The sequence below is a fragment of the Poeciliopsis prolifica genome, unplaced genomic scaffold (assembly GCF_027474105.1).
Source record: "Poeciliopsis prolifica strain line A6 unplaced genomic scaffold, Auburn_PproV2 SCAFFOLD035, whole genome shotgun sequence".
Taxonomy (NCBI): Eukaryota; Metazoa; Chordata; class Actinopteri; order Cyprinodontiformes; family Poeciliidae; genus Poeciliopsis; species Poeciliopsis prolifica.
Genome location: NW_026562410.1, coordinates 4365386 through 4392840, shown reverse-complemented (window position 1 = coordinate 4392840; position 27455 = coordinate 4365386). Strand labels below are relative to the sequence as shown.

The following is a 27455-nucleotide window of genomic DNA, read 5'->3' as shown; positions in this document are numbered from 1 at the left end:
AACAAATAGCCGAGTGGAAAGTCTCTTTATTGAGAGCTTTTGCAATCAAATAAAACATATCTCAGGTTCAAACCAAAGAGTAATATGTACATACATCCCAATATTTCATAAACTACTTTGCTGAACCGTTATGTCCCATCCTCTCGACTGTGGCTAAGATGAGCACATAAAAAAAGTAATAAAGTCCACGTTCACATATTGGCAGATGAGCTTGAAACGATTTAATTCTGACATCTGAAGCTCATTACTTCTGACAGATGTGTTGAGAAAAAAAAGAAAGACGTAAACTTTTTCAAATTAGGAACTGGATCTGTTGCTGTTTTGCCACCATTTTTCAAAGAGCATACTCATAACTACTGCAGCACATTAAGTCACAGAATAAAAGGATAAAACATCCCATGAACATTTAGTCTATTCCGACAGCCCACAATATTTTAATATAAGATCTTATTAGTTTTATTCGTAAAACATCCAAATGAGTCTCCATATTTTGTTTACTGTACAATCGTGGTCTAGGCACTTTTTGACCCTTCTGTGCTTCCGTACGGTTGGTTGACCTACAAGATTTCAGCTTATTTTCCCCATTTGCCCAAAAAATAAATCGGCCCGTAAACTTTCTTCACACAGTCATCATGTGTACTGAGAATATTTCATCCCGCAGCATTACGATGGAAGAAAAATAAAACGTGGTACACCGAAATGTTGCTGTGGCAACAGAAATTGATGTAATGACGCCTATGCGAATGAGGCCGACGTCCAGACAAAGGTTGGGACAAACATCTGCAACAACTCACCGTCTCATAATTATGGCTCTCTGAGTTTTTATTCAGTAATAATGAAGGACAACAGGAATCCTGGATGGACAAAAGGACACTTCACAAACCTCAAGACAGAAATTCTCTCAACTGTCCACAAACAAGAAAAAAGTTAAAGAAGCACTTGAGAATGTGTAGAAACCCGTTTCCTTCAACCTTGTAGAAAACGTCTTCAGTCCATTTCTATGTCCTTACAGGAACAGGAAGATCCTCAACACTCGCTAGAGAAGCATTTAGCTGCTTCTCTGAAACAGCAGCTGCACCAATTTCTGCTGCTTATTTATTTAATATTTAACATTTATGGTAAAAGTGGGTCGTTTTTAGTGAAATTAAGTTTTTTTGGGGGGGATTTATTTCACAATTTTGCACGTCTTCTTTTGTTGTGCTCAGAAAAGTTCTGGATCAAACCATTCTTTCACTTCTCACCTTTAAATAATCACTTAAAAAAGAAATATCAGCTGAAATGAGATTAAAGTTGTTAATGTCAATGGATTTGTTTTTAGATTTAGTAGCTTTAAAATTTAAGTGTGGATTCCTGACAAATATTTGACACAACACACAATATATAGCAAAAGTTCTGGAGAAACTACTCGCTATTGATTCTAATTAAAACTATATATTAAAAAAGGCCAAACACACACAAAAAAAAACCTACATATTTTTATTGTTTTGATTCACCAAATTGATCCAGTTTTTGTACTTGCAGATATAAAAGTTTTTAGTTTTTTTTTTTAGTTTTGTTTTTATATCAAAATACCTCTTGCCCCTTTATGATCCCACTCACATTTATTGACTAAATAAATAATTAAGACAATAGTCGATATACAGTTTTTATGACTTAAGCAGATTCCTGCTGCACATGTGGTTTTGAGGAGTTACTGCCATCAGGGTCCAAAAATGGATTTTAAATATCACCGCTCAAAGTTTCCTGACAGTGTTTGGAGCTTACAGTGAAAGTCCTGCACACTGCCAGTCAGCTGGCTCAAATACTTTTTTTTTTAAATTTTTTAATTTTTTTATTTTTTTTGGGTTTGTTTGTGTTTTTTAATACTTTGAAAAAAATAGCAGTTTGGATTTTTGTAAACATGGAAAGAAAAACGATTCGGAAACTATAGATGAGTTCCAGCCATCGCTGTTGCCAGGGTAACACTGTTTCTAACCAAATGTTGGCTCATATAAAAACAATTAGATCACGTTTCCTATTTTCATAATTAGTATTTTCACTGTTACTGAGGAGGAATTTATTTTGAGGAAAGGGTTGATGTACTGAGAATGGAGTTTTACCGAACAATCTTGACCGCGGCCCGATCCCCTCTCCGGTTGGCTCCGGGTTTCCAGACGCGTCGGTCGGTCTCAGCAGCTTTGACGAGGGTTTCGTTTTTTTCTCCCGGCGACGCCGCGTCGTCTGCCGGGACCGCTTTGAAGCGAGCGCCGCCGTCGGGATGACGCCGGCGTGCTTTTGTCCTGGAAGGTTGTGTTGAAGCACCGTCTCTCCTGTCCTCCAGGCAGGAAAATGAGCTCGACGTCAGAATCCTCGGGTTTGCAGCGGGAGTTCGTAACGCGAAACGGAAGAGACTCGTGATGAGGCGACAGGTGGTGGGAGGCGGCGAGGGAGGCGGCGAGGGAGGCGGGCGCGCCGGCCGCTCACTTGGTGGCGTTGCGTCCCAGGAACGCGGCCTCCTCTCTGTGAGTTTTGTAGCTCCCGTTGTGCTGGGCGCGCGGCGATGATGTCATGTTGTCACACGGAGTGGCCGAGTCTTCTCTGTCGCTCCCGTACGCCGCCTTTTCTTCCCTTTTGTAGTCCTGCAAAATTAAAGAAAGTCAACGCTTAAAACAGGACGGAAAGATGACTGAATCCTGCTCTTATTGCTCTGAACTGACCACATTTTGGCTATTTTTAAAAAAAATAAGCACCTGATAAATGTTTCTTTTAACAGACTAAAATAATTCAGAAATCACTTTCCAACCAAAAACAGAAGAAATCTGTTTTTGGTTGGAATTTTTAATCTAAATTGAAAATATGATTTTTAATTTACCCACATAAGCTTCTGTTATACAAAAATAATAAAATGATAAAACACATTTATATAATGATAATAAACAAATAACTTGTATCATAATAAGAAAAATAAACATTGTATTGCCTGGAAGGCAAACGCATTGCATCCCTTTACTGAATCTGAAACAGGTGATTGTTTCATCCCTAAACAGTTTAAGTTTTAATTAAAAATATCACCTTTTTGTCCCTCAAGTCCCAAATTGACCTGACAGTTTTGGCTCCTGAGACAAAACGTTTGGACGCCCTGAGCTGCAGGGGAGAGCCACTGGCTGAGCCTCAATAATCCGACCCGCCATTTATAAATAGCGGTTTGTGGTGATCTCAAAATGAACCATATATGTTTTACAGCCCTGTTATTATAATTACATAAAAATCCAAAAGCGTTGGTAGATTTCGTTGCTTATAGGATGGGAAAATGTCTTTTTAAAGGTCAAAAAGCTACACGAGTGGAACTAGAAATTCTCAGAGTTCACTTGATTGGATTTCACTCAATGAAACTTGACAACAGATTCATATTTACCTCAAAAACAGAACAAACAATAAGCTGCATCACTCACCAAAATAAAAATAAAAAAAGCTGTTAACTGTTGTACGTGACAAAGCCGTCTGTGCAGATGTGACGAACAGAACTCTGTGAGATGAAGGCTTTTTTTTTTTTTGAGGGCATGTTTTCAGCCGTGTTAGATGTTCAGATTGTTATCAGATCAGATGGAGCGCGATGCGACTTTTTTTTCTATCCAAGCTATCGTTTGGGTTGATCTGGAGCTGAAGTAGGTTAGTTGTGTGGTCGCACCTGAAACGGCCTGAAGAGATGTGGAAACATTTACCACTGAAACGAGATGACCTGAAGTCGGTGGGACGGGGTGGGGACGGAGCGATGTGCTGTGGTCCCCCGACGCTCCGGCTCATTTATCTCCCCTACTCCCAGGTTCACTTCAGAGCAAACGGCGTGAATGGCAGCACTTCCTCTACGCTGCTACGTTGAAATTATTCTTATTTTTTTGCCACCATGTCACTTGCTTTGGTTTTAGAGTTGTGAAATGCTCTCAGTGGCTAAATATATCCAGACACGCTCAGCGCACTGGGTTTGTTTTCACACTCTGAACTTTTACTCTGCTCTGTCCCAATGTTTACGTTTGAGACAGTTGAGACTTTTTCTCTTTATTCAAACAAAGACATCACTAAAACAAGGAACTGTAAAAAAAAAAAAAAAAAAAAATTTTAATTTGACATTAGATGAACCAATTTGTGGGCGAACGCATCAACTCCCAAGATGCAATTGGAGTTGAATAAAAAAATAAATAAAAATCAGGTAGAGGTCAGGGGTTAATCAATTATCTCTTATTATATATTTTGATTTATTGTTATTTTGATTCTAATTATTGAAGTAAAAAACTAAATAATCAGAAGTCCTGTTGTCTCTACTGTTCTAGGAGAGAATTCATAAATATCATTCAATTCGATAATATAATAAATTAAGTTTACTGTTTGGGATTTAGTGATATAAATCACACTTTCTCTAAGTAACTGGCATTCTAAGGAAGTCTGCTTTAAATGAGAATGTTTTTCAAGAACAGTTTTTGTGTTTGTGGCCAAACAAAATCATTTCAAGGGCCACACTGTGGAGAGCCACGTTCTACTAAACTGTTAACGCGATGACAGACATGATGGTGAGAAAATCAAGAGCTGTTTCACCTTGGTTGTCTTGGATTTGCTCTTTATCCGCTCCTCGTCTTTGCGGCTTCTCTTCCTGGACGTGGAGCGCTCCTTCCTGTCTCTGCTGCGCTCCCTCCTCTTCTCCCGTTTGCTTCTAAAAGAGGCCATCGGAAAGAAATGAACAATGGCAAACGAACCAAGCAACACAATAAATGACTCAGTCTTGAGAGGCGACGTACTGACCGTTTTGGTGAAGGTGATCTTGCTTTCCTTCGAGGGCTTCTGGACCGATCTTTGCTTCTCCTTTTGTGCCCTCTAACAAAAACGAAAACATTTAATAAAAACCATTTAGTAGGCTCCATCTTTCCACCCGGCTTTCTGATCGTGTCGCCAGCCAGAGAAGCAGCAAAAGCAAATGAGGTGGATTAGCAGAACAACTGATATCATCGTCTACTACATGTTACTGTGGAATGTCATCTTTGCTACCCCCCCAAAAAAGTACCTGTTAGTGTCTCAAAACAGAAATAAAACGGTAACATAGTAACAATCTTCGGTCAGAATCCTCTGAAGACATCATTTGATTTCCTCTTTTGGATAAAATAAAGTATTTTTGAATTGATTTGGAAAACATGGTCGAATATTCAGATTTAATTACATCTTCCATCAGAGCAAAGTCATGATCACTTGCAATGTGGCGCCCTCTTCTGCTAACAGTGGGAATAACAATTACTTTTGTCCACTAAGTGTTGTAGAAATGTGAAATTTATAGCGATAAGTACTGCAGTGAAAAATGGACAAAAGAAAAAGAAAAATTCTACTTTTTAAAGTAAAATTAGAAGGTACAATTAAAAGGTACTAATTCAAAAATGAGTTCAGAGATTAATGAATAATCATTCATGGCAACTCTGAAGTATACAGAATTTAAACTGGAAAAGTAAAAAAAGTTTGTAAAGTGAGCTGCTGTCAAAGCACCTGGAGCGACTCCTGGCATGTCTCCTGTCTCTGGAACGAGAGCGCCTCTTGTGGCCGCTCCTTGAACTGTGGGCGTCACTGCCAGGAAAAGACCTTTGTGTCGGTCTGATCCACAAGAACGAGAGTGAAAACAAAAAGGGAAAACATCAGCGACTGGACGCCATAGTACTGGGATCATGTCAAATTGGGGTTTTCTGAGCACCCGTGTTTGGAGCGGGACCTTTTCCTCCGTGATCTCGAGTGGGAACGAGAGCGCGTCCGGGAGCGGGACCGCCGCGACCTTTGGGAGCGGCTGGAGGAACGCGTCTTTGTCGCTACAAAAGCACAGAGAACAAATCTAAAAAACAACTTCAGCCGAGTAACTTTGTGAGTATTTGAAATCTATCCAAATTTCCTACCTGGCTCTATGGCAGCAGCAATGGTGGACTGGGCCTCCCTCACCCTCTTCATCACACTCTCCAGCTCCTTAGCAGCAGCCTGTGGCGTCAGCTCAGGGGGCTTCACTATGGCATTATTGGAATGATTGACCCTGAAACAGATTTAACCATAGAATAATAATAAAAAACCTCAACACTTCTCAACCACATCTCACAGCAAATGGTGTGAGAACACACTTCAGGGGTCTGTCTCCAAACATGACTCCGTTTAAAGTGAGGGCTCTGGCCACAGAGTCCTGCTCCACAAACTCTACGAAGGCGAAGCGGGTCGGCTGAGTCTCGTCTCCGGCCATCCGGACAAACTTCACGTCTCCCACCTGCTTGAAGAACTCCAGCAGCTGCTCTGCAGTGGTGGTCTGGGACAGATCCAATGAAAATAGAAAACAAGCAGAAGATCAGCAACTAATGATTATTCTAGAAATTGATTATTTAGACCTTTAATCAAGTTACAAAATGAACAACAAAGGTTTATTTTTTATTATTTTCTTAAGAGCATAGTGTATATATTTTTTGTACAGTTTTACCTCATTTACTAATCCTAGTGTTTATCTTTCAGCAAATTGGCTTCTTTTCAGTCTGTATGCTGCAGTTAATTGATTGCTAAATTAGCTGACGATTATTTCAATACTCAACTAATTGTTTCAGCCATAGGTACAACTTTAACTACCTTCATTTATTTAGTCTTTTTTTTTTAACCGCACCTGTGAGTTTAGGTTTCCAACATAAACCGTCCTCCTGATCTCATCAATTTTCGTTGGGTCGACATTGCCGATGAGGGGAGGCTGAGAGAGCGCAGAGGCTGTGGCGTCGAGGCCCGCTGTGATCCGACTCACTAGAGGGAGGTTCAGCTGTGGGCGTAAACCGCGCGGACGGGTGGATGTTAGATTCGACCAGAGCACGGGAAGAAACGAAAACACCCAAAATAAAGACGACGACTCACGTTCTGGAGTGGGGCCGGCGTGGGAATCGGCAGCAATCCTCCGCCTGGGATCAGACTGGGTACCGGGGCGGCAGGCGCCAACAGCGACAGAGCCTTGGCCTCCTCTGGGATCTTCCCTGCAGGACGAAGCGGGACGTTAGGGAAGGCAAGGGAGGCGCTCTTCACTCTGCACATTTATCCCACTGTATTCTAGAGAGAAAGAGAGCATACACTTCCCCATCCAGCCTAAAGAGTCATCTACCCGCTACCTCAGACCAAGCATCTTTACTTGGATTTGATTAATCTACTCTTCTCAGTCAAAATGCATCATTAATATAAAGTGCAAAAGAATAGCTTCTTATTAAAGAAAAAAAAAAAAATAAATAAATAAAAAGGGAGCTGATTATTTGTTTTTCTGCTTTCTTTCTTTTTTTTTTAAATATAGGTTAAGTAAAAAGAGAAGAAAAAGGAAAAAAAAAAAAACAATGCAGAGAATGAGTCAACACTTTGATGTATGGGTCACCTGTACTGGAAACATATTGGTCATGAACCATACGATATCAAGCATGGGCGCTTTTCCGCGGGGGGGACAGGGGGGCGATCGTTTCGCAGTGTTGGAAAGATGTGCAACACAAGACAACCCCCAATGGCTGCATCACTAATAGCACACAGAACATCAGATACAGAGAAGAACAACAGTTTTAAGAACTTTGGAAATGCTAAGAGGTCAATAATACAACCAATCAGGAATTGTGCTCACTCCACTGTGGATAATAATATTCTTCCTTTGTCTCTCAGGAGGAAGATTTTAAAGTTTTAAACGGTGCCTTGCAAACAGATTCACAAACCTTCGACTTTCCCACATTTCCTCACATCACGGCCACAAACTCAACTCTGTTCCACTGGGACTTCATTTGACCGACCGACACAGAGTAAAGTGTGCTGGACCGCGTTGTGTTGGTCTATTACTAGGGCCTGCAACCTTTACGGTCCAAAGAGCCATTTTGTGGCCCTCAGTCCACTGAAATGAAACTCGTTTTGAGCCACAAATGGTATGTATCAAAAAAAAGTCAAAAACCTGCTATAGGAATTTTGTAATTTTTAAAGAATCACTGTTTTATTTATATTATTTGGTTTGGAAATAATACTAAAATTTTACTTTATATACTTCTACAGGTTTAAATCAAAAGTAAAAAAATAAAAATCTAAAAGTCATCTTCTGCATTTGAAATTTGGTGCAATTAATACATATTGAAAGATGAATTAATATATAAAAAAACATTTATTATATAGTAAAATTTAAAAACATGAGTTAGGTTCTTAATTATTTTTACTGGAAGGTAACAGGAGCCGACGTGGAACATCCAAAGAGTCACTTGAGGCTCTGGATCCTCGCATTGCAGACCCCTAGTCTCGCACATATAATCCCTCCCTCCCCCCAAAAAACCCAACACATCAAAGTTTGTGAATAATATCGCAAGGCACCTTGCAATTTTGACCTAGAGCTAGAGGGAATTCAGCATTAAAGGGGCAAGCAACCATCTTTGTTAAGCAAAACATGAACAGAGCAATGTATTAATGCATTACAAAGAGAGAATGATGCTACAGTTCTGATCAGTTCTGTGTCATTACTAAACATTCACATCAAAGCCAAAATAATGTGAGGAAAAAGTACTAAATGTTGCCTTCTTAGATCAGTGTCAAGTAGATGAATAAGTGCATAGATAATTTAAAAGAAAGCTATATATGTATAGATATATATGATTTGTTACTGAGGCTCACTTTTTCCACACAGACTAGCCCTTCACTACGTCAACAGACGTAGGAGACAAGAGAACAAAAGAGTTAGTGATCCTCATAGCATCTTTTGTGTGGCACACATCCCACCGGTGTGCCGTAGCAACCTGGACTGAATTCAACCACACACAAGCTCCAGCTGTAGCGGAAAGAGAGAGGGAATTGGGGGGGTTGGACAATAATCAAAATAACAAACAAACAAAACAAAAAAAAAAAAAATACAAACACAACCTGCAAGTTTCTAGATAGAGACAGTAGAGAGTGGACAACATGGGATAGTATGAAAAGGAAACAAACCGAAAACAAAATAAAAATAAAGTAAAAAAAAAAAAAAAAAAAAGAGACAAGGTGTCCATCTTGGAAGGTTCTGCGGGCTATTCTCCGGGTCACATCCCCCCCTTGAAGGCTGCGTTGGCCCGATCGGGGATAGTGGCTTGGAAAACAATGCCTGACTCAGGCTAGTGTAGTGTAACAGCTGGGCCAGTCTAGTCATCTGATATGCACACATAATCACACAGAAAAAACATACAAAACCAAATTAATAAACTCATTAGCCATCCAGCACCAAGTCACGTGGACACAATGCATCAGGTTAGAAGTGTAATCATTGTGAGTGTACACAGGGGTACCAAAAAAAAAAGGGAGTGGGGGAGAGAAGGTGGGAGTTTACCGAAAGAGGGCACTAAAAAAAAAAATAAAAAAAAAAAAATAAAAAAAAGGGGGAGAAAGACAGTGTTTTACTCTTTAGCAATGGATTTGATAACATTTATTTTAGATACACAAGCTGTAATTCCAGACTGTCCACTATTCATGGTAACGTTGATCTCCCTTAATTTATGTGACACCAAACAGAAACTTGAGTGGGTCCTGTGGCTAAACCCACAACCTGTGTCAGGTACTGGACCAACAAAATGCTTTAAATCCAGGCATGGGCCGGTTTCTCCTATAAGCCTGTATAGTACTTCTCCTAATTAGAAATGTGCTACTCACTTGCTATCACCAGGTCAAAACAATGACAGAACATTATTCTCTTATGTTTTGTAACGTAGAAAATGGAATTGGACAGATGTTAAAAACCAGAATTCGTGTCAGACTGTTGACTGCCCCACTGCCAGTCAGCTGGCAGAAAGAAGCCTGCAATAGTTTCTCACGTGCAAGAAAGGGGGGCGGAGGGGATTACAGCCAGTATGTCTGTATTCCCTATTTTTGCTTAAATATGACAAAAATACCTGTTATAAATCGTCTGAATTTATTTATGGAATTTGCGTTTTAAGTTTTGCATCGACTACATTTGCATGCCGGCCCATGGCTGCTCTAAATCATCCGACACCATTTCTGAAGACCACCATAACCCCCCCAGCCCACGACCACGACAGACATCAAGGTGAATTCCAGGGACGTCCACAGCTATTTATCAAGTCTTTTGTTTTAATTGAAATGTGATTAAACCAAGCGGCTTGCACTCACCTTCTGCACAGGGAACCACTATCAAAGCTCTGTCAATAAACACAGTGTTGGTGAGATGTTGCGCCACACCAACACTTGAGGGGTCTCGGTACTTTATATAACAAACTTTGGAGGAGAACGACAGAGGGGTGTTGCTGTGGGAAGAAATAAGGAGAGCCAAGAAAACGGTTAGTCATTAAAAAAAGAAAAAAATTTGGGACGGCTACGTACACATTCTTACGCGGGGCCCTAACGAGGCCGCAACTCCGCGGCGTTGCCTCGCGAGCTCAGACCGGAAAAGTAGCGCTTACTCGGGGGGATAGAGACGAAGCTCCTCGATGTCTCCCAGGAAGCCGAACAGAGTGCGCATCTGCTCGCTGCTCACAGCCGACGACAGGTTGGTCACCTGGACGACTGCAGTGCCCGGTATACCGCTCATTGTGCGAGTGATAAAGTGTTTCTTCTTCTGTGTGTTTTGAAATTAAACTATAGCGTTAGAACTGCATAATTTCTCAGTTATCCCTGTCGGTTCCAGAGGGTGGCGGTGCAGCAGGTTTTTTAGACTTCTTCTTGTTTTTCAGCATCGTCTAAGAATCAACATCGAGCACTACAGCCCCTCCTACAGGAAGAAGCAATGCACTACATTTAAAATGAAGAAAAGGGGGAAAAAAGTCAGAAATGTTTTCAGCAAATCATTGATTAATATAAGCGCGGTTATTGGCTCCTAATGCATACCCATATAAAATAATACAATAAAAGTATATCGAAGCACCATTTTCTCAGCACCATTTTAGGAAAAGGACAATCTTTAACCCACCTATTGTTAAAATAAATTTTCTTCCACAAATAACTTTTAGGCCCCATTTTTTGCATTTAAAAAAATACAGACATAAATCTGATGAAACTTTACAATAGTAAATGCACAATGATTTTTTGCTTTAAAAATGCAATGGTAATATTTACAAGTATTAGAAAATCCAAAACTGAGAAATGAGACTCCTCCAGTGTAGTTGTCACAAAAGCACATCCATCAGCACTCAAACTGTTTTTCCTTCCTACCTTCATAGCAGCAACATTTTTGCATATTCACACGCTTTTAATTGAAGTCATTTTTGAATAACTACCAGTTGCTGCAATTTATCTTCAGCAGGTCCAAAAGTAGCACTTATCGAGTTCTTCCCAGTTTTGCCGTCAGCCCTTAGGATAAAGCCGGACGATGGAGACAGTAAAACAAAAGCATCACTGTTAAACAGCATTAGTTTATTGTCCCACAGGTAACGTCTGAAACAGGAAATTATGTACAAAATCTGGAATGTTGGATAAATGCATATCAATCATCTCACTGTGACTGTTTCCAGAGAAACATTAGAAATACTAGCTATACATTTAAATGGTTGCCTCTGCATTGCAATTTATTGCTGGTTTTACAATCGCAAGTCACAAATGTCTCTTCAGTTATTTACAATTTGATTAGTAAGGTCTAAAATTTCATGTAAGTCTGCTAAATAAATACAAAAGTGGGAGCGAGAAACACAAAACATGGATGAAGAAACAGTGGAAAGATTCGTTTTCATCCCTAGATTGTCTAAAGTAGACAATTTGTTTTTTTCGAAGTGATTATAAAGTGACCATAACCCAAGAAATTAATCTCTGCCGTTAAAAAAAAAAAAGAACTTTAAAACAAATACAATCAAGGATTTCATCAGAGTACAATACAACACAATGTGCGAAAAATTTCACTTTCTTGTAAATACAAAATTGACCAATTGCTGATCAAGTAGAACTAATGGGCAACTTCATTTGGAACAAATATTTTTCAACAGAAAATTATTTAATTTAAATGAATTGAAATGGAGGGGGGGAGAGAGAAAGTTTTTTTTTTTTTATTTGGTTGCCAATGCAAAAAAGAAAAAAAAAACTGAAGATACTCTACTGGCAACAAGTGACAGAAGTGAAGGAATTCACTGGACAATGTGTATTTTATCATTTCCACTAGTTTGGGAAACACGTCTCGCTGCTGTAGCTGTACCTGTGTCTGAATCTCAACAGATGTGGGTATAATATAAATCTTGATCACGCTTATTTCTCACAGTCCTTTTAGAATCGCTTTCAGAACGCTGAGTCACCAGTCCACAGTGGAAACTTTTAAACACACAAACAGCGAGATATTCAGTACTCGACAAAAACAGTAAAATGTCTCGGCCAAAGTGACAAAAACTCTTTCACAATGCAGAGATTTTGTTTTTTTGAGCAATGCCACACACACATATAATTTCTGTGCCATTTCATTGTAAAAAAAGAAGAAGAAAAAAAATCACAATATAAAAAACATGTAAAATCATCAGGGAGTACTAAAAGCTTGTGGTTAGGTTTAAAAACGATGCCGTGTGAATGAAAATAAAGGCTTTTAAATATTGCTTTGAAGCCATTATGCTGCAAAATGTACTCGAAGGGATTGCGAATGTGGGTATTGCTTGGGTTCCTTGGGGGGAAGAGCTGAACATCCTCCCCTTGTTCAAACAGTTCAAGGTCTATGGCACTTGACAATTTGCGTCTTCCATCTCTGTTCTCTGTACAGCGAAGGAAAAACAATAAAACAAAAACAAGACTGCTTCGAGGTGATGAGTGACAGGAACAAAACAGACACAAAAGGCAACCTGTGGTTTTCTTCTGTGTAAAAATGTTTCAAACTATTTTTTTGTATCTATTTTTTATTTTTGCATATATGGTGTCCTAAAAGATGAAATCCCCACAACGAAACATATTGATCCTAAAATCTCTCTGAGAACAGTCCCTGCTTTTACCTTCTGTTCATTTTAATGCTTGCTTTGGTTAAATCCAGTAGCCTAAAGGTGTTTTCTTTGAAAGCTAGCTTGTCTACTTTTAAACACCTTTATGTCATCCTGCCGGAACCAGATGTGCTTATCGCCCCAGTTTCAGTCCTTTGTTTTTTGTTTAAACAAAAGTTGTACCTATTTAAAGAGACATGAACACAAGAACCCGCTTTTTCTCCCGATGTGAGGAACTCCATTCTGCTTTCTTCTCTCGTCGTAGGAGCACCTGCATTTCTGAAACCGTCTGACGAGTTGGGATGAGTTTCCGGCCGGCACAGGTCTGGTTACCCAGAACGTGACTGAGGTGGATCTTGACGGGTTTACGGAAGTCGGCGTGGATGGTTCTCTCTCTTCGTTTACTTCTTTGATCTTCCATTGAAAAACAGAAACAAACGCCTTCTTGATCTACATTCGTCTCCCCACGAGAAGCACGTAACGCAGTCCCTTTTGATAATGTCGCCTGGCAACGGGGAAATGGTTCAGCTAAAGAATAATCATTAAAAAAAAATTCAACAATAAAAGGCAAACTTAAGGACAGAAGAGAAGAGTGGGAGCCCTGCCCCCTAGTGGTCGCCTCCATGCCCATCTGAGGAAGTAAAACCCAAATCTTGACAAGTGGTTGATAATTCGTTGACTTAAAAATAACACAAAAAATGCGGATCTGTACAGAGATCAGAATTCCCATCAAATCTTCAGGTTTTTGTATAAAAAATATATATATATGTATACCACAGTGACGGCCTTTTGAGGACACGTACTTGCATGTGTTTGCTGCTGTTGCACTAAGATCCACTACATTCAGTGGTTTTCCCCGTTGCATCGAGGCGACGAAGACCTCCGAGGATCTCAGCTATAAATAGTCCCAATAGGTGTCAGCAGATCAGTCTCTCCTCTGTGTATAAAAATATGACAGTCATCATAAATTTCTTTGCTCTCCTTTCATGTGCTGTGCCGCTCTGCCGGAGGACAGATTCAGTCGAGTCTACGCTTGCACTTCTCTTACGATCGTTAAATCCACAGTGGTTGGAAACGTCTTCAGCAGAGACACTGCATTCCCATGATCGATGTTCACAAAGCTGTATCCATTTGCCTGTGGACAAAAACGATCACAAAAAGTTTTTTCCCCCCCTTCGAACCAGAACCAACATTGCATGTCTTTCACAACTCAAAATTACTTTTTTTTTTTTTTTTAAAACAGAATACCTGAATTATTTTATCTCCAGGTTGAAGGATTTTGGATGCTGGCCCCTCAGGTTGAACTCGAGTCACAAAAATGCCCTAAAAATAAATAAGATATAAAATGCAGTGGTTTTCAACAATAACAATAATGTCTAAAAAAAAAAACAACAACTTATTTTTCTTTATTTCGGAATACATCGTTTCAGAGTTCTCACTCTATTTCTGGTTAAAAGTGAAGCATGAGGTTAAAAATGGCAGGCTGTAGAAACCACAGACTGATAGAATGTGCTGATTAATGTATAGAGGTAAAAAATAACGAGGTTGAAACGATTAATTATGATTAATGAAATAATTGTTAACATATGTGGTTATCAGGTAACTATTAATTGGGAGTTTTCAGATTTAAAAAGGTCATTTACAAAAAAAAAAAAAAAAAAAATGACCCAGCACATTCAGAGCAGTGATTAAGCCAAAACTGTAAAGAAAAATATGTACATTTTGTATACAAGGTAAAAATGTAAAATATATCCAGATTATTGGTAAATATAATTTAGCCAAGACTCCTACAGCGGTGTAGTTTTAGCTTCACCCAGTTTAGATTTTCTAAAGCATTTAAGCAATAAAATTTCTATTTTCTTAATTAATCAAGGAATTAAATTATTTGTGTATTTTGGTGCATTTCTGCTATGTTATGAAAGGCTATGTACTAAGATACATAGAGAATGTGCCATTTTATGGTTAATCGATGGTTGAATGAATAGATGAATGAATGGACGCACATACAGACAACTAATGCAGGAATGGATGGACAGATGCTTCTTTAGATCTTGAAAAGAACTTCAAATCAAATTCAAAACTTTTCCAGACTTTGTAGGCACCCAGAGCACAAAATGACCCGAAAAGCAAAAAGAAAGACTGGAAGAAGAAAGGTGAAAGCTTACATTATCCTCGGGACGGAAGGGGTTTCCCCGGCCTCCCACTCCGCCTGATATACTGAAACCCAGCTCCGGATTCTTCTCTACTTTCACACGGATCTGAAACACACCCACACACTTTTGATAAGCTACAATTTCACTTCACTCCCTGTCGGTCGCACATTTCTCTTTCATTAATACACACCAAACGCAAAAACAGCAGGACTCTAAAGAAAAGGATATCAAACTAACTTGCAATGGTTCGTTAGAAAGACAGACAGGAACACCGATTATGTCGGATAAACAGGAAAAATCTAGGGAAAGATTTGCAAAGCCTCTGTGTGAACAGAGAGTTCTTCCTGATGGGAAGGTCTGAAGCAAATGCCCAGAAACATGACGCCTTGTAAGTTTCTCCCCTTGAACTTCAGACTTAATCCTTGAATTGATCTATGCAGCTGAGTGAGAGAGAAAATGAAATGAGTACTTTAAGAGATTAAGTCTTTTATGAAGTGGAAGTAAATGTTGAAAAAAGAAAAAAACTCAAAGAAAAAGTGAACATCTGATTCAGTTTCAGGTCTTTATCAGCCTCTTAAAAGGTTTTCTTCCATAATCGTCCTGTTCTTATGTCCGTCCATGGTCTTGACAACTCTGAAGAAAAGGTGTCCCACCAGGCATGATGCTGGCACCACTAGTTTTACTGCAGGGGTGGCATGTTCCGAGTGAGACACCACGCACCTTCTTTGTTTACACAGCTTGTGACAAACTGAGAACAGAATTTCTTATGGCTTTCTACTCACTAATTTGTTGAAAGGTCACCTGCATTTTTTGGTCTTTGTGATGCAGTTTGTGTGATTATGTTCTTTAAAACTATCCTGACACCTATGTGTCAGTATAAATTACACACAGGCAGACTCTACTTACTAACTATGTGACTTCAGAAGACATTTCGCTTGCTTTTTAAATGGACCAACTATGAATAGTCAAAAGGGGTATTAACAATTTAGCAGCAGCCATATTTAGAAGTTTGTCGTGTTGAAATACCCATTACTGACTAAAAACAACATCTGCTAGCAACACCCGCAGACTTAAAACAAGCGATTGTAATAGTAGTGCAATAAAAGCTAAAGTTGCATTTAAGTGTTGGAAGAGAAACTGACGGCCTCACCTCTTGCTGTAGCGTGTCGTGAGGAATGCGCGGAGGCCCGTGGGGCTGCTGGGAGACTTTGTGCATCAGATAATCGATGAGCTGCTCTCTGGAAGGGTGACGAGCCATTGAGGTCTGGCTCATCGGAGGACGACCAGAAGGGCCCATCTGACCATTCATCAAAGGCACCTAGGCAACAGAAACACACAGATAAACAGACTGCTCGGTAAAAATCAAGAAACGTTCGGCATGCTTTTTGGACTGAGCCCCCCTTTACTCTCATACCCCTAAAAGTTTATTTAATAAATACAGTTGAAACCAGAAGTTTTGACAAATTTTTTTTTCTTTACTGGATAACATGGATTACACCTACTTTTCTGTGGGGGTCCATGGCGTAGCTTTGTGGCCCTTGGGGAACAAAAACATCATCCTGAAAGAAAAATTTGGATAATTATTGCACTGAAACGACACACACCGAACATCTACTTGGCACCTTTTCAATCAATATGCATCACATATCGAAAGGACGACAGGGGTGACATCAATAGCAAGTCTTTAATTTGACATAAGAGGAACAAGGAAAAAGCGCATCAGGTTTTTTTCAATGGGAAACATTAAATTGTGATTGGCTCAAATCAAGAACAAAACGGAATGCGGTTAGGTTTATGGGAACAGAGGAAGTAACATGACACACACAGATCAAACAAGATCGAAAGTCTCCATCTATGCCAATTCCCACATCTACATCCTTATTGTACACACTTTTGCCATCTTACCTTTCATCAACACATTATAAGTCCATACATGAAGTGGGAGGTTACGAAGTCAGGCTGATGTGATCAGAGGTCGGAGTGAAGATGATGGGCGAGCAAAATCAAACGTCACAAATGCAGTTAAAGGAGGAAACGTCATGGTTCAGACAGCCGTCACGATCACAAGAGGAGTTATTTGAGGTGAGATGGAGATACTGGGGTGTTTAGGGGACTTTTACGTTAAAGAGCACAACATATTTAAAAGGGGCTATTTTAAATATATATTTTTAAGCTTTCTACTGGATTTATTTATCTACCGTTTTATTTTCTATACTAAAAACCAAAAAAAAGGCCCCTGTTAAAATGCTGCTCCCCTAATGATCACAAAAAACATGAAACTCCAGTCTGTCCAGTTTTCACTGAAACCAAGCACCACACATGAATTTTAGTAACGGGGAAATCAGATGTTGAGAAACACTAAACTCTGGTTTTCTATAAAAGGACAAGCCAAAGATGGCTTCTCAGGGTCTGACTACTTCTCAACATCTGGTGGATAAGGAAACAGACATTTCCTTTACTTTCGAAAACGATGTGAAACTAGCAGGAGCTGGAGCTTGAGCTGCGAGCGCTCGCTACAAGTTCACAGTACTCACACGGAAGCTCAGGGCTCCATAGGGCTGTCGGTCAGTGCTGCTAAAGGCCATGCCCCCTTGGCCGGCATGCATATCCCTACAGCTGCCGTAGTGAGACCAGCTCAGCGGAGAAGTATTGAAATTAAAGGAGCGAGACAGCGCATTCTGACGACATGTCATGCAATCCACCAAATGAGTGAAAGAGAAAAAAAAAAAAACAAAAAACATAAAAACTTGGACAGATGCAGTAAAAATCAGCATGCAGTGAATCAGAGGAGCTCTATTGATGGGTTAGTAACCTCTGGTAAACCTGTGCTTCCATTTGTTAAACGACTATTTAATAAAAATGCTTTAATAAAAAAAAAAAAAAGTACTCTCATTGTTCCATGGCTTGCTTCAAATAAGAAAACTTTTTTGTTTTGCATTAAATAAATATTTCCAAACAGCTACATTTGTGCTTCTAATGAGCAAAATCTAGGAACTTATGTTTCACGCTGCAGACCAGCAAACAGTGGGGGCAGGGCAGCACCAGACTCAGATCGCTCTGGACCTTTCACTGGTATAAATGGACTTTAAAAAACAACATTTATCTTATTTAGAGCTTGATGTGGGAAGATGCATATGCATCTGTCTGTGGTGCAAAAGAGTATCGACAGTGTCTGCAACGCAACTTTAAGACTTTTAAGACATTTCAAAGACAATTATATTTACACAGAAATGTATGAATTTATAGTAGCTAGCAAGCAAGTGTATGTTACCAGTGAAGTAACAAGAACCGCAACACAATGGAGAGATCTGAGTGCGACTCAAACCTTTGCTTGACAGAAAAATCCAGTGAGAAAGAAACAATGCAAGATAAATTTGGTCTCGACAGAACTATTTAAAGACATGTGATTAACAAATTAGAGGCCAACTTACTTTGTAAAGTGACTTTAAGTCATTTTAAGGCATAAATTTTTTGACACATGAATTTAAGACTTTCTAAGGATGCATAGACACCCTGATGTATCTGAATACGCTGTGGAGTCGGTGAGAGGAACATAAACTTCTACTTTAATCCCAACTATCTACTGAGGAAGAAAAATATATCTTGGTCACACCAGCACTTTTCTTTTTTACCTTCTCCATTTTCTTGGCTTCGATGTGCCGCATCACTTGGTCTCGCCAGTCATTTGGCACCCTCCCTTGTCCCATCCCTCCCGACACCTGACCCGGTCCGTCGAGAAGCGAGTGCTCAGACTTCACCCTGGTGTTGGGCCGCTTGCTGGGGCTGCTTTGCTGGTAGCTGAAATCGCTAACGGACATGGTCCTTTCTGGAAGCTCGTGGGGCGGGGGCCTGGCGGCGACGGGCCTGGAAGCGATGGGTGTGTCGATGCTGTAAGTGCGAGCGGAGAAGGGCCTCTGCATGGCCTGGCTCATCGCCAGTGGCCCCCTGGCGAGGGTGTGGATGTCCCGGTAAGTCATGTACTCCCCCTCGGGAGCTTGGATGCGCCTTGGGTCGCCCATGGAGACTGAGGAGGCAGAGCTGCCTTGCCGCTGCAGAGTGCTGCTTCGAGGCGGCCCGCCGGCAGAATGAAGCCTCTCCTTGGTCCAGTCTCCCATGGGGGCCATTTGGACGCCCCTCTGCTGGGGCTGTAGAGTATACGGAGGTGCCTGGTTACGGTTTGAGTAGTTGGTGTTGGCGAGGGAGTGTGGATGAGGTGGGAGGTAGCCTTGGTGGTCCCGTTGAGCCCAGAGGCCGTCTTTAGGCACAGCACTGCTCGCGTACTGGATGTTATATTGAGGGGGAGGGACTCCCATGCTCATGCTGGACGACCCCGGATATCTGCTGGTACTGACTGGAGGCTTAGAGGATGACAGCAGGTCAGAGGAAGACGATAAAGAGCTGGGGTAGACCAGCAGATTCTGGTCGTTGAGTAGCTGACTGGCCGATTTGCTCCGGACGATGTTCTGACCCTGAGCTCCCGGCCCCGGGACGATTCTACCCGCCGCTGCTGCGGCAGCCTCGTCGTCCCCGTCAAACGAGTACAGCTTCATCCCGCCCGCTTCTATATTGCTGACGCTGTGGGACTTCGTCACCTGTGGTGGCAGCGGACATCTTTTTTCCGGAGACAGCTCCTCGGTGCTGCGAGACAACGACATGTCACTGCTGGCGGCCATCCCCGTCGAGGCGGACGTCTCCGCTCTCGTCCCTTGGCTTCTGTTCACCAGGCTGTTGATGCAGTCGCTGCCCTGCTGGTTCCCGTTCTGGAAGTCGTTGCAGTCATTGACCGAGCCGTTCTTTGCTTTGTCCAGCTCGCTGAACTGCGGCGCGTGGTACGGCGGCAGCTTGGTCACGTTCATATTGATCTGGTCCCACTTGGTGTAGGCGTCCCCCATCCCGTTGGTTATCCCCTTCTCAATGAAGGCTTCCATCGACAGGTCATAGTCCGGTGGGGTCTGCTGGGTTTTCAACAGGGTCTGGAGCGACGGTTCGGAGCCGTTGCCATTGTGGAGGAGAGGGGTGGAGTCTTTTGGCTGGTTCATATTCTCGTCGTCTTGTCTAGTAATATTTATCGGCGAGAGAGAAACACATAATCAGACTGTGAGGAAACGGCAGGATGACAACTAAGCTCTGAAGAAGTGAACTTACCTGCTTTTTGGAAGGAAAGGCATCTTGGACTCCCTCTCTGGCGTGCACAGAGAGTTGTCCTGACTGCTGTCCGTGGTCAAAGACACAGAGTCGGACATCCGCGATGGCGACGAGCAGTTGCTGTTGTTCTGGTTGCTGTTGGCTACAGTGTCGTCCAGCAAAGAATCGGCATCATCTATTAAAGAGAGATATCAAAAGACATGTCTCCATTTTTTTTAATACCAGATCTGAATTAATTTTTTTTTTGCTCACTTTCTTTTTTAAAGAAGAAATTACAGAAAACACTTTCAAAAAGTGACTTTTATTTCTATCATTCCTTCTGTATGTTGTACCACAGAGTATTAGGGCCAGGCTACAAGAATGTAGTAATAATATTAGCAGAAAAAAGGACACAGTTTCACCAGAAAAAAATGTATTAATGAGAAAAAAAATTTATCAGGACCTTTATGTGAGCAGCTCAGTTTGTGTAGTTAATTCTACAAAATAAAAAACAAGCTGACTGCTGACATCAATCTCAACCACAGAAACCCAAGAAGTTAATTCTGTGATTTCTCTAAAAATGTAATCTTTAGAAACCCATAATTTGATTAACTGATCAAAATTGATTTATCAACAGCTGAAAGAAAATCTTTAAAATCTGAAATAAAATTTGAGGTTTTACCTTTTTTATCCTTACTTAGAGTCACTACTTTTGGCTGATTGATGGAAATCTCAATAAGTGGGGGTCTCATCTCTGCTATTTTCATCTCCTCTTCCTCTGAAAGCTCCTCGGTGTCCTAAAAAATGAAGACAGGTCATTTTAAACAGCTGGATCTTTTCTTGAAATTTTCTTCTTGTTCTGAAAAAGTGAGAAAAACGAAGTATCACGGTAACCACCTCCAGTGTGTCCTCGTGGTTCATCATTGAACCTTCAGAAGATTTGAGGGGAATGTTCTGGGAGCTGAAGGGTTCGGACGTTTCTCTGGATTCAGATGCCGAACTTTGGGGACAAGTGGAAGAGACTGGAGCGTCAATCTCCGATGCCACACCGTTGGGAAAGGGGCCTTCGATCACCTTTGGAAGAAAAATAGATTGATAATAGATTGAAAGTTTTCATTTACATTAGGGCTGCAACTACAGATTATTTGAGTAATTGATTATTTGGACGATTAATCAGATTTTAAAAATCGCCACATTCTGCAGATTTTTCATTCAACCATTGAAACTTTTTTTCTACAATTTTAGAACTACATTAAAAAAAAATACAAATTCATATTTAAATATCTTTTTCAGCTAACAAACTGAGCTTTTTATTGCCTAAAATGATAAATCATAGCATTCCTTTACAAGGTGCTTGATCATTTGTAACAAAAAATGGCAATCCAACTAAAAAGCATAAAATAAAATAAAAAATAGTTCAAGCCACTTGTGAAAAGCTCAGCACCTTCCTACTTGACTTAACATCAATACAATATAGGGCTAATTTCTAGATGTATTTTTTGGCTTAATCATGGAGTTGAATAGCAAAAAGTGTGAAACCAAAGTTATCTTTTTATCTTACATGCAAAAGCTGTATAAATTTTGTTTTTACACAGTTTTGGTTGTTGTTCTTTCAGCCAGTAAATTTTTTTGAGCCTGTATACTTGAGTTAACGATTAATCAACAACTAAACAATTAGACAATTATTTAATTAATCGTTTAATTATTTGATTCAGCCCCAATTTACATTTACGTACAATATATTACGCCTTGTAAAAAAAAAAAAATGTTCACATGATTATTCCTACTTTAGTGTGTTCCACAAATCAAAAAACCACAAATCCCTTTCCTTCCACAATAATTTACTTCTTTGTGTTGGGTGGTCACAGATAAAATTTGTGGTGGGAAGATCACAAAATGTGAAGAAGTTCAAGGGCCATAAAAGCCCGCCCCCCCCCAACTTGCTAAAGAAACAAAAAAAACACATGAAAGAAACTGGTTTATTTCCACATTTGTTTTAGCTCAAGCTGACCTTAACTCCCACGTCCTGAACTCCGATGTGGTTCCTCTCCACTGGTTTGGATTCCTTCCCAGACTCGTCACTCGTTTCATCCTCCTTCAGCCTGTGAGCCACAGACTGGGCCGTTTTTACCATGTTCTTCAGCTCATCTGGGTAAGGCGTCGGGTAGCGTTTGAGGTGTCCCTCCTGGAAGAATGCAAATACACGTTTGGATTCAAAGGACACAAAATATGTGGAAAATCCTTTTTTTTTTTCTCCCCTCTTTCTTTTTGCTCAATGTTTATGGTTTCCTATTTATCCCCACCAGACTGTCTTTGGTCAAACAAAGCCACTACTCCACTAGCAGATCTTCATTCACTCGCGGATCTAACGACTATTGAACTGGTCGACTCAGAAACAGCTTTTCATGGCAAAAACACAAAATATTACCTAGTATTTTTGGTTTAGATTCTAGTGCAAATATCTTAGTGCCTTTACAATAAAACAAAATGAACTTAAAAGTCATTTTTCAGAAAAAAATGCAAGTTTGTTTTAAGTCAATAATGTCTTAATAATGACAAAAAAGTACACAAAGTATGAGTGAAATACTTTGACTTTGGAACAAGACACTTTTCCTATACTAAATGTCTTGTATTAACATATAGTAACAGACAGATTATTACACTTATAAGTAGTATTTTTTTAATCAATGTTAAGGGATTACTGACTTAAAACAAGCTCTAATACTTTGCTGGAAATTTATCTGTAAGTTAGTTTTGTCTTATTTTATATACTAAGATGTTTGCAATACAAACCAAAAATACTTAAGATTTTTTGTTTTTGCAGTGACCCAAGAGTTTTTTTCAGAAAGCTTTCCTACTGCCAGTCTAAATTTTGGGGAATATTTCGTGACTGAGTGCAGTCTTGATCCTGGAATCCAAAAGATGGCCGTATATTAACAAAGACTGCTGTATTTGTGTGGGAACTTTAATTGCAGCACAGTGTGCAACTTCTGAGAAGCCAGATTGCTTCTGCTTCTCCTTTATTCACTTCTGTGGCCTGCTCAGCTCTTTCGTTCTTTGCATGTGCCATAAATCTTTACGAAAACAGTGAAACAGAAAGATTTTCATGCTGGGGTCCTCGTGTGTTGAGGAAGCCTCAACCTATGTGGTCAAAACTACTACTATCCCAGCCAAGGCTGACGTTTGATATGAAACAGAGGAGCTAAACCTTTTCAGGTTTTTGGTTCCTGCTTTAATAATGAAGACGATCAGAAAAAGAACCCTGCAAAAAAACCCTGACCTCAGGAGGAAGGGAAGTTCCAGTATTCAAAAAGCAGCTTTTTTTTGTATCTTCCCAGATTTAAATTTTCTATAAACTTTCAATTATAAATGTTTACAAGAGACCACAAAAAAATATTTTAAGAATAAAAAAATTAATTACAAGCAACATCTGAAAAATCTAAAAGATATATCACATTTAGTGCCAAAGGAGAGGTCAGCTGATACATAGTGCCATTTTACGACACAATCAAGTTACGATGTTACCTTCTGTTATAAAAATGCTCATATTGAATCGTCTTCAAAGGTGGCACTCTGAAGGTATGTCTATTTTTTTCCAGTATAGAGATATTAATCTCCTGGCCTGCAGGAGTCCAAAGTCAATCAATTTTAACTGTCTGGAACGTGTTTCACTAACTCTTGGCGGTGTTTCTCTCTCATCCTTGTCCTCGTCGCACTCGAAGGCCACCTGAGCTCGCTGCTTGCGCTGCTCCTCCCAGAGAGCCGGATTGAAGTTTTCAGAGTCGCTACTGGGGATAACTAGAGCATAACAGAAGCCATGAGGCTGATTAGTTGTGTGTGTGTATATATATTTTAATAAATAAGTCAAACTTGGTAGTTCAGGCTTGATTTTCACCACCAGATGGCACTGTGACAGCATTTGATAAGTCAAACCAAGGCAGAAAGGATGTGGTAATAGCTGAAGATTTCACATAGATGCAGTTCCTGAACAACAGAGGGCTATTTTGGTTTATGAAACAACATTTTCAGCTGTAGCCACTGGTATGCATCAACATATAAATGCAACAGTAGGAAAACAAGACCACAATTATGTACACAAGTGGTTAAAACAGTAACTGCTTTCCTGAGACGCTGCAAAATCATCTTAAAGCAGCAAGCAGCTTTTTACTGCAACTGCCTATGATTAAGAATAGATTGTGCACCTGAGTATCTGTCATAATGTGACCTCAGAGCATGCAGACAGATGGAAGTTCACAGTTGCATTAAACACTTTGGGGGAAAAAAAACAAACAGCCTGTATGGTTTTCCTGTGTCAAAATAGTGTTCAGCCTCGATTTAGCAACGCACCTACCCTTTCATGTGTAGATAAGTCACTGAGGTGATCTAATCTGGTTTCTCTCAGCTGAGAGAAAACTTTATTAAGAACTGTAGTTAACCCATGAGAGGGCTGAGTGGGTAATACGAGTCATTTTTGTGTGTATTTTTCCCCCCCTTATCAAAAGAAGATGTAAAACTGCACTATAGCTCTGAAGTGGTCGCCAATTCCAGCCGTTCAGAAAAGAAAAGAACAAAACAAAACAAAATAAAACAGACAAACAGCTGCTATAGGGGAAAATGAGAACAAGAGCAGAGAAGAGAGCTTTTGACTTCTGACCATTTCGGGAGCTTAAGCGTGTAGATCCTGAACCTCTAATTACTCAAAAGCTGAGATGCAACAGGGTCAGCTGCATCCTATCTGGCTGTAAGAGAAACCAAAAGCAAAGCAACAGATGGAAGCCTGACAGCCACTCGGGTTTCTTCTGCTGCCTCCTGTAACGAACGCTCATTAAACATGCAGCCGGGGATCCTTGTAGGTCACCCATAGGTTTGTGAAAACAAACATAGTAACTTTAGTCCGGCCAATGCAACGGCTAAGCAAGTTTAATGTAAGCGAAAAGACATTTTTTATGAGACTGCGTTAGGTTTTACGAGTCTTGTGAAGCACTCACAGTCCTCCGCATGCTGGGGGAACATGTAGTTGGTCAGCACGGTTTTATGGGTCTCCGGATCCTCTTCTTTCTGGAGGGGGATCAGGGGCTTTGACTGTGGGAGACAGAAAGAAAGAAGGTCATCTATCTAGAGTCAGCAGCTGTTTGTCTAAGGCTCAATGAAAAAGAGGGCTGGTGGGGTTTCCTCACTTTGGCAGCATGACAAAGGTGAACGACGTGAAGCCAAAGCAAATACGCTGTCAGAAGTTGCAGCCACAACACAAAATTAGCGACACTAAATTAAATTTTATTTTATTTTCTGCCAGGTGTAAAACACCAACTTTGTTTCACACCTTTTTAAGCCAAAAGTGAAAATCAAAGATTTTCCGAGTACGATCTTTGATTGTAGTTTTCTGGCCGATCGCTAATATTTTAAAAAATTCAAATTTTGGCCCGAAAGCATTTTAATTTTGTCTGAAAAGTTGATAAATACAGCGAAAAAGTCACCAAGTAATAATTATGATTTAAAGTTTTCAACTTAGAAAAATTATTTTAGGACAGTTGATGTTTTTCCACCTTTCCCACTCTGGCAACAGCTTGTGTTTGTAGACGTATGTTAACAACAAGGCAGCGTACAAAGGAGACAAACTGTTGGCTAAATTGTTTAAAAAATGTTCAGCGTTTCCAGTGATATTAATTCTTTTGTTCCACACTGACTTCTTCAATATATCAAATTCAAATGTTTTCAGTAGACATGCTCTAAGAAATAGGCTGTTAGTTTAGTTTATTACTTTATTTGAAACAATGACTTTAGAGGCTTTGCACCAGATTTAGCTGAAGCTAGTTTCCATCATGAGCAGATATGTTAACAAAACTCACCTGCTCTATTTCATAAAACATACCTTACCATATATGCAATTACTACATAAAGTCATAAAAACGAAACAAAACATAAGTTCTCAGTATCCTAGCCTATTGTGGCCCATTAAACAGTTCTCGACTGCTGTGAAGCAGCAAGTTAAAATATATGTTGCTCGAAAACTTTCGCTGCCACTCCGTAAAATTACTATGGCGACTGTCCTCTGAACAAGTCTGCGTCCTCTTTGAAGCTGGTGAGTTTGAGATTCCTCACCTCTGATGTGTTTTGACAAGGACATTTCTCAGGAACCTCTGGGTGCCTTTTCCTGTCAGAAAGTTCTCCGATGCCGCATTAAGACACTTCACTGTCAGATCGTTGCTGGCTCTTACTGCATCTGCTCATATGTTTCCACGTGATGATTTTCTCCTTTCATCTTAGATTCAAGCTTTAAGTGCAATTTTTTTCTGCATATAAGCATCTTCATGTCATTCTAGCAGCTGATTCTGTACAAAAACATGAGCTGCAGCATTTTTAAAATGGCTGCAAGCTCCTGGGGATGATGATTTGTCAAGGTAGTTTAACAGAGTCTTAGAATAGTCCACCCCAGAGATGAATTGGCATGAATAATTTATTCAAGGATCTTGTGGGAGGTAGACTGTAATGTGTAAATATTTATGCACCAGATAAACCCAACACCTATTCAGCTGTGTAGTACAGAGTCCTCTCTAACATCACTATGCCTCCGCAGACAAAAGGTAAAGTTTTTGCTCTTATACTCGGTTTTATGTGACTAAATGAAGCTTTTACAAATGTGAAGGCTTCCAAGCGACGGCATAATGTGTAGAGATGCGTTTTATCAAGTCTGCTATCCTTATCTTATTTGCCTCTAGCTGACTGTTGCTGCCTTATCTCACAAACCGCTTCGGTGTTACTCAGATAAACATGGCAAATACCAGTGTTTCTGTGGAGATTCCACCAGTTCCTCCCCCCTGCTTCCCTTAAACATTTAGGATAAGGATCTCATTTTCTAACATCCATTAGCATCCTGCTACAGTCCTAAGACAGGGTTTTGGGTGTCACTTGGCTGGCCTGCCTGTTTAGATCCAATATCTAGGAAGTGGTTTAATGCATTTGGGCCTCCTGGTTTTACCTCCTGGGTTCACCGCGGATTTCTTTCACTTCAAGTTACAGGGACCATCTGATGGTTTGGATTTTGTTAGGGCTGCCACTAACAATTATTTTAGTTCTAGCGACTAATCGATGAATTGGATTAAAAAATTGCCACAATCTCCAGTCTATGCATTTAACCACTTCAGCAGAATTTTTTACAATACTAAAAATACATAAAAATTACAAATAAATGCAAATATTGCTATTTTTTTAAAGAACTTTTTATTTCCTAAATTGCAATAACATAGCACCCTTTCAGTGAATCCTTGATCATATTTTAGCAAAATCGATG

General features: G+C 40.1%; 2 protein-coding genes across 6 annotated transcripts in view; both read right to left on the bottom strand.

The window, feature by feature from the left end:
• Positions 1 to 8: 8 nt before the first annotated feature.
• srek1 (splicing regulatory glutamine/lysine-rich protein 1) lies at positions 9 to 10672 on the bottom strand. 3 transcript variants are annotated; one of them, XM_055052685.1, is made up of 12 exons: positions 10123 to 10229; positions 8641 to 9148; positions 7382 to 7516; positions 6880 to 6995; positions 6641 to 6787; positions 6117 to 6295; positions 5901 to 6031; positions 5705 to 5816; positions 5503 to 5607; positions 4774 to 4845; positions 4570 to 4684; positions 9 to 2618 (listed from the first exon to the last, which is right to left on the bottom strand). In XM_055052685.1, the coding sequence occupies exons 3-12, from the start codon at positions 7410 to 7412 to the stop codon at positions 2460 to 2462; spliced, it is 1167 nt and encodes a 388-aa protein (XP_054908660.1). In that variant the 5' UTR covers positions 7413 to 7516; positions 8641 to 9148; positions 10123 to 10229; the 3' UTR covers positions 9 to 2459. The 3 variants fall into 3 exon arrangements, with proteins under 3 accessions (XP_054908660.1, XP_054908658.1, XP_054908659.1); XM_055052683.1 differs by lacking the exons at positions 7382 to 7516; positions 8641 to 9148 and adding an exon at positions 10413 to 10672 and having other exon boundaries at positions 10123 to 10256; XM_055052684.1 differs by lacking the exons at positions 7382 to 7516; positions 8641 to 9148 and adding an exon at positions 10413 to 10672 and having other exon boundaries at positions 5723 to 5816; positions 10123 to 10256.
• Positions 10673 to 11340: 668 nt separating this feature from the next.
• The window catches only part of erbin (erbb2 interacting protein), a 54164-nt gene continuing 38049 nt past the window's right edge, over positions 11341 to 27455 (bottom strand). For 2 of the 3 annotated variants that reach the window (XM_055052681.1, XM_055052680.1), the window contains 13 exons: positions 25156 to 25249; positions 23844 to 23965; positions 22179 to 22352; positions 21065 to 21241; positions 20850 to 20964; positions 20189 to 20363; positions 18676 to 20098; positions 17578 to 17721; positions 16546 to 16602; positions 16194 to 16361; positions 15056 to 15148; positions 14139 to 14213; positions 11341 to 14025 (listed from right to left, as the gene is read on the bottom strand). In XM_055052681.1, coding sequence (XP_054908656.1) covers positions 13918 to 14025; positions 14139 to 14213; positions 15056 to 15148; positions 16194 to 16361; positions 16546 to 16602; positions 17578 to 17721; positions 18676 to 20098; positions 20189 to 20363; positions 20850 to 20964; positions 21065 to 21241; positions 22179 to 22352; positions 23844 to 23965; positions 25156 to 25249 — 2925 coding nt within the window. In that variant the 3' untranslated portion in view covers positions 11341 to 13917. The remainder of the gene's footprint in view (positions 14026 to 14138; positions 14214 to 15055; positions 15149 to 16193; positions 16362 to 16545; positions 16603 to 17577; positions 17722 to 18675; positions 20099 to 20188; positions 20364 to 20849; positions 20965 to 21064; positions 21242 to 22178; positions 22353 to 23843; positions 23966 to 25155; positions 25250 to 27455) is intronic. The other variant, XM_055052682.1, reaches the window with a different exon arrangement.

Coding starts and splice junctions, on each gene's coding strand:
- srek1 (XM_055052683.1), bottom strand. CDS start 10,540: ATGAGCGGTATACCGGGCACTGCAGTCGTCCAGGTGACCAACCTGTCG. Junction 10,257..10,412: donor CTTCGTCTCTATCCCCCCGA/GTAAGCGCTACT, acceptor TTCTTCCCACAG/CAACACCCCTCTGTCGTTCT. Junction 5,608..5,704: donor AGGTCCCGCTCCAAACACGG/GTGCTCAGAAAA, acceptor CTTGTGGATCAG/ACCGACACAAAGGTCTTTTC.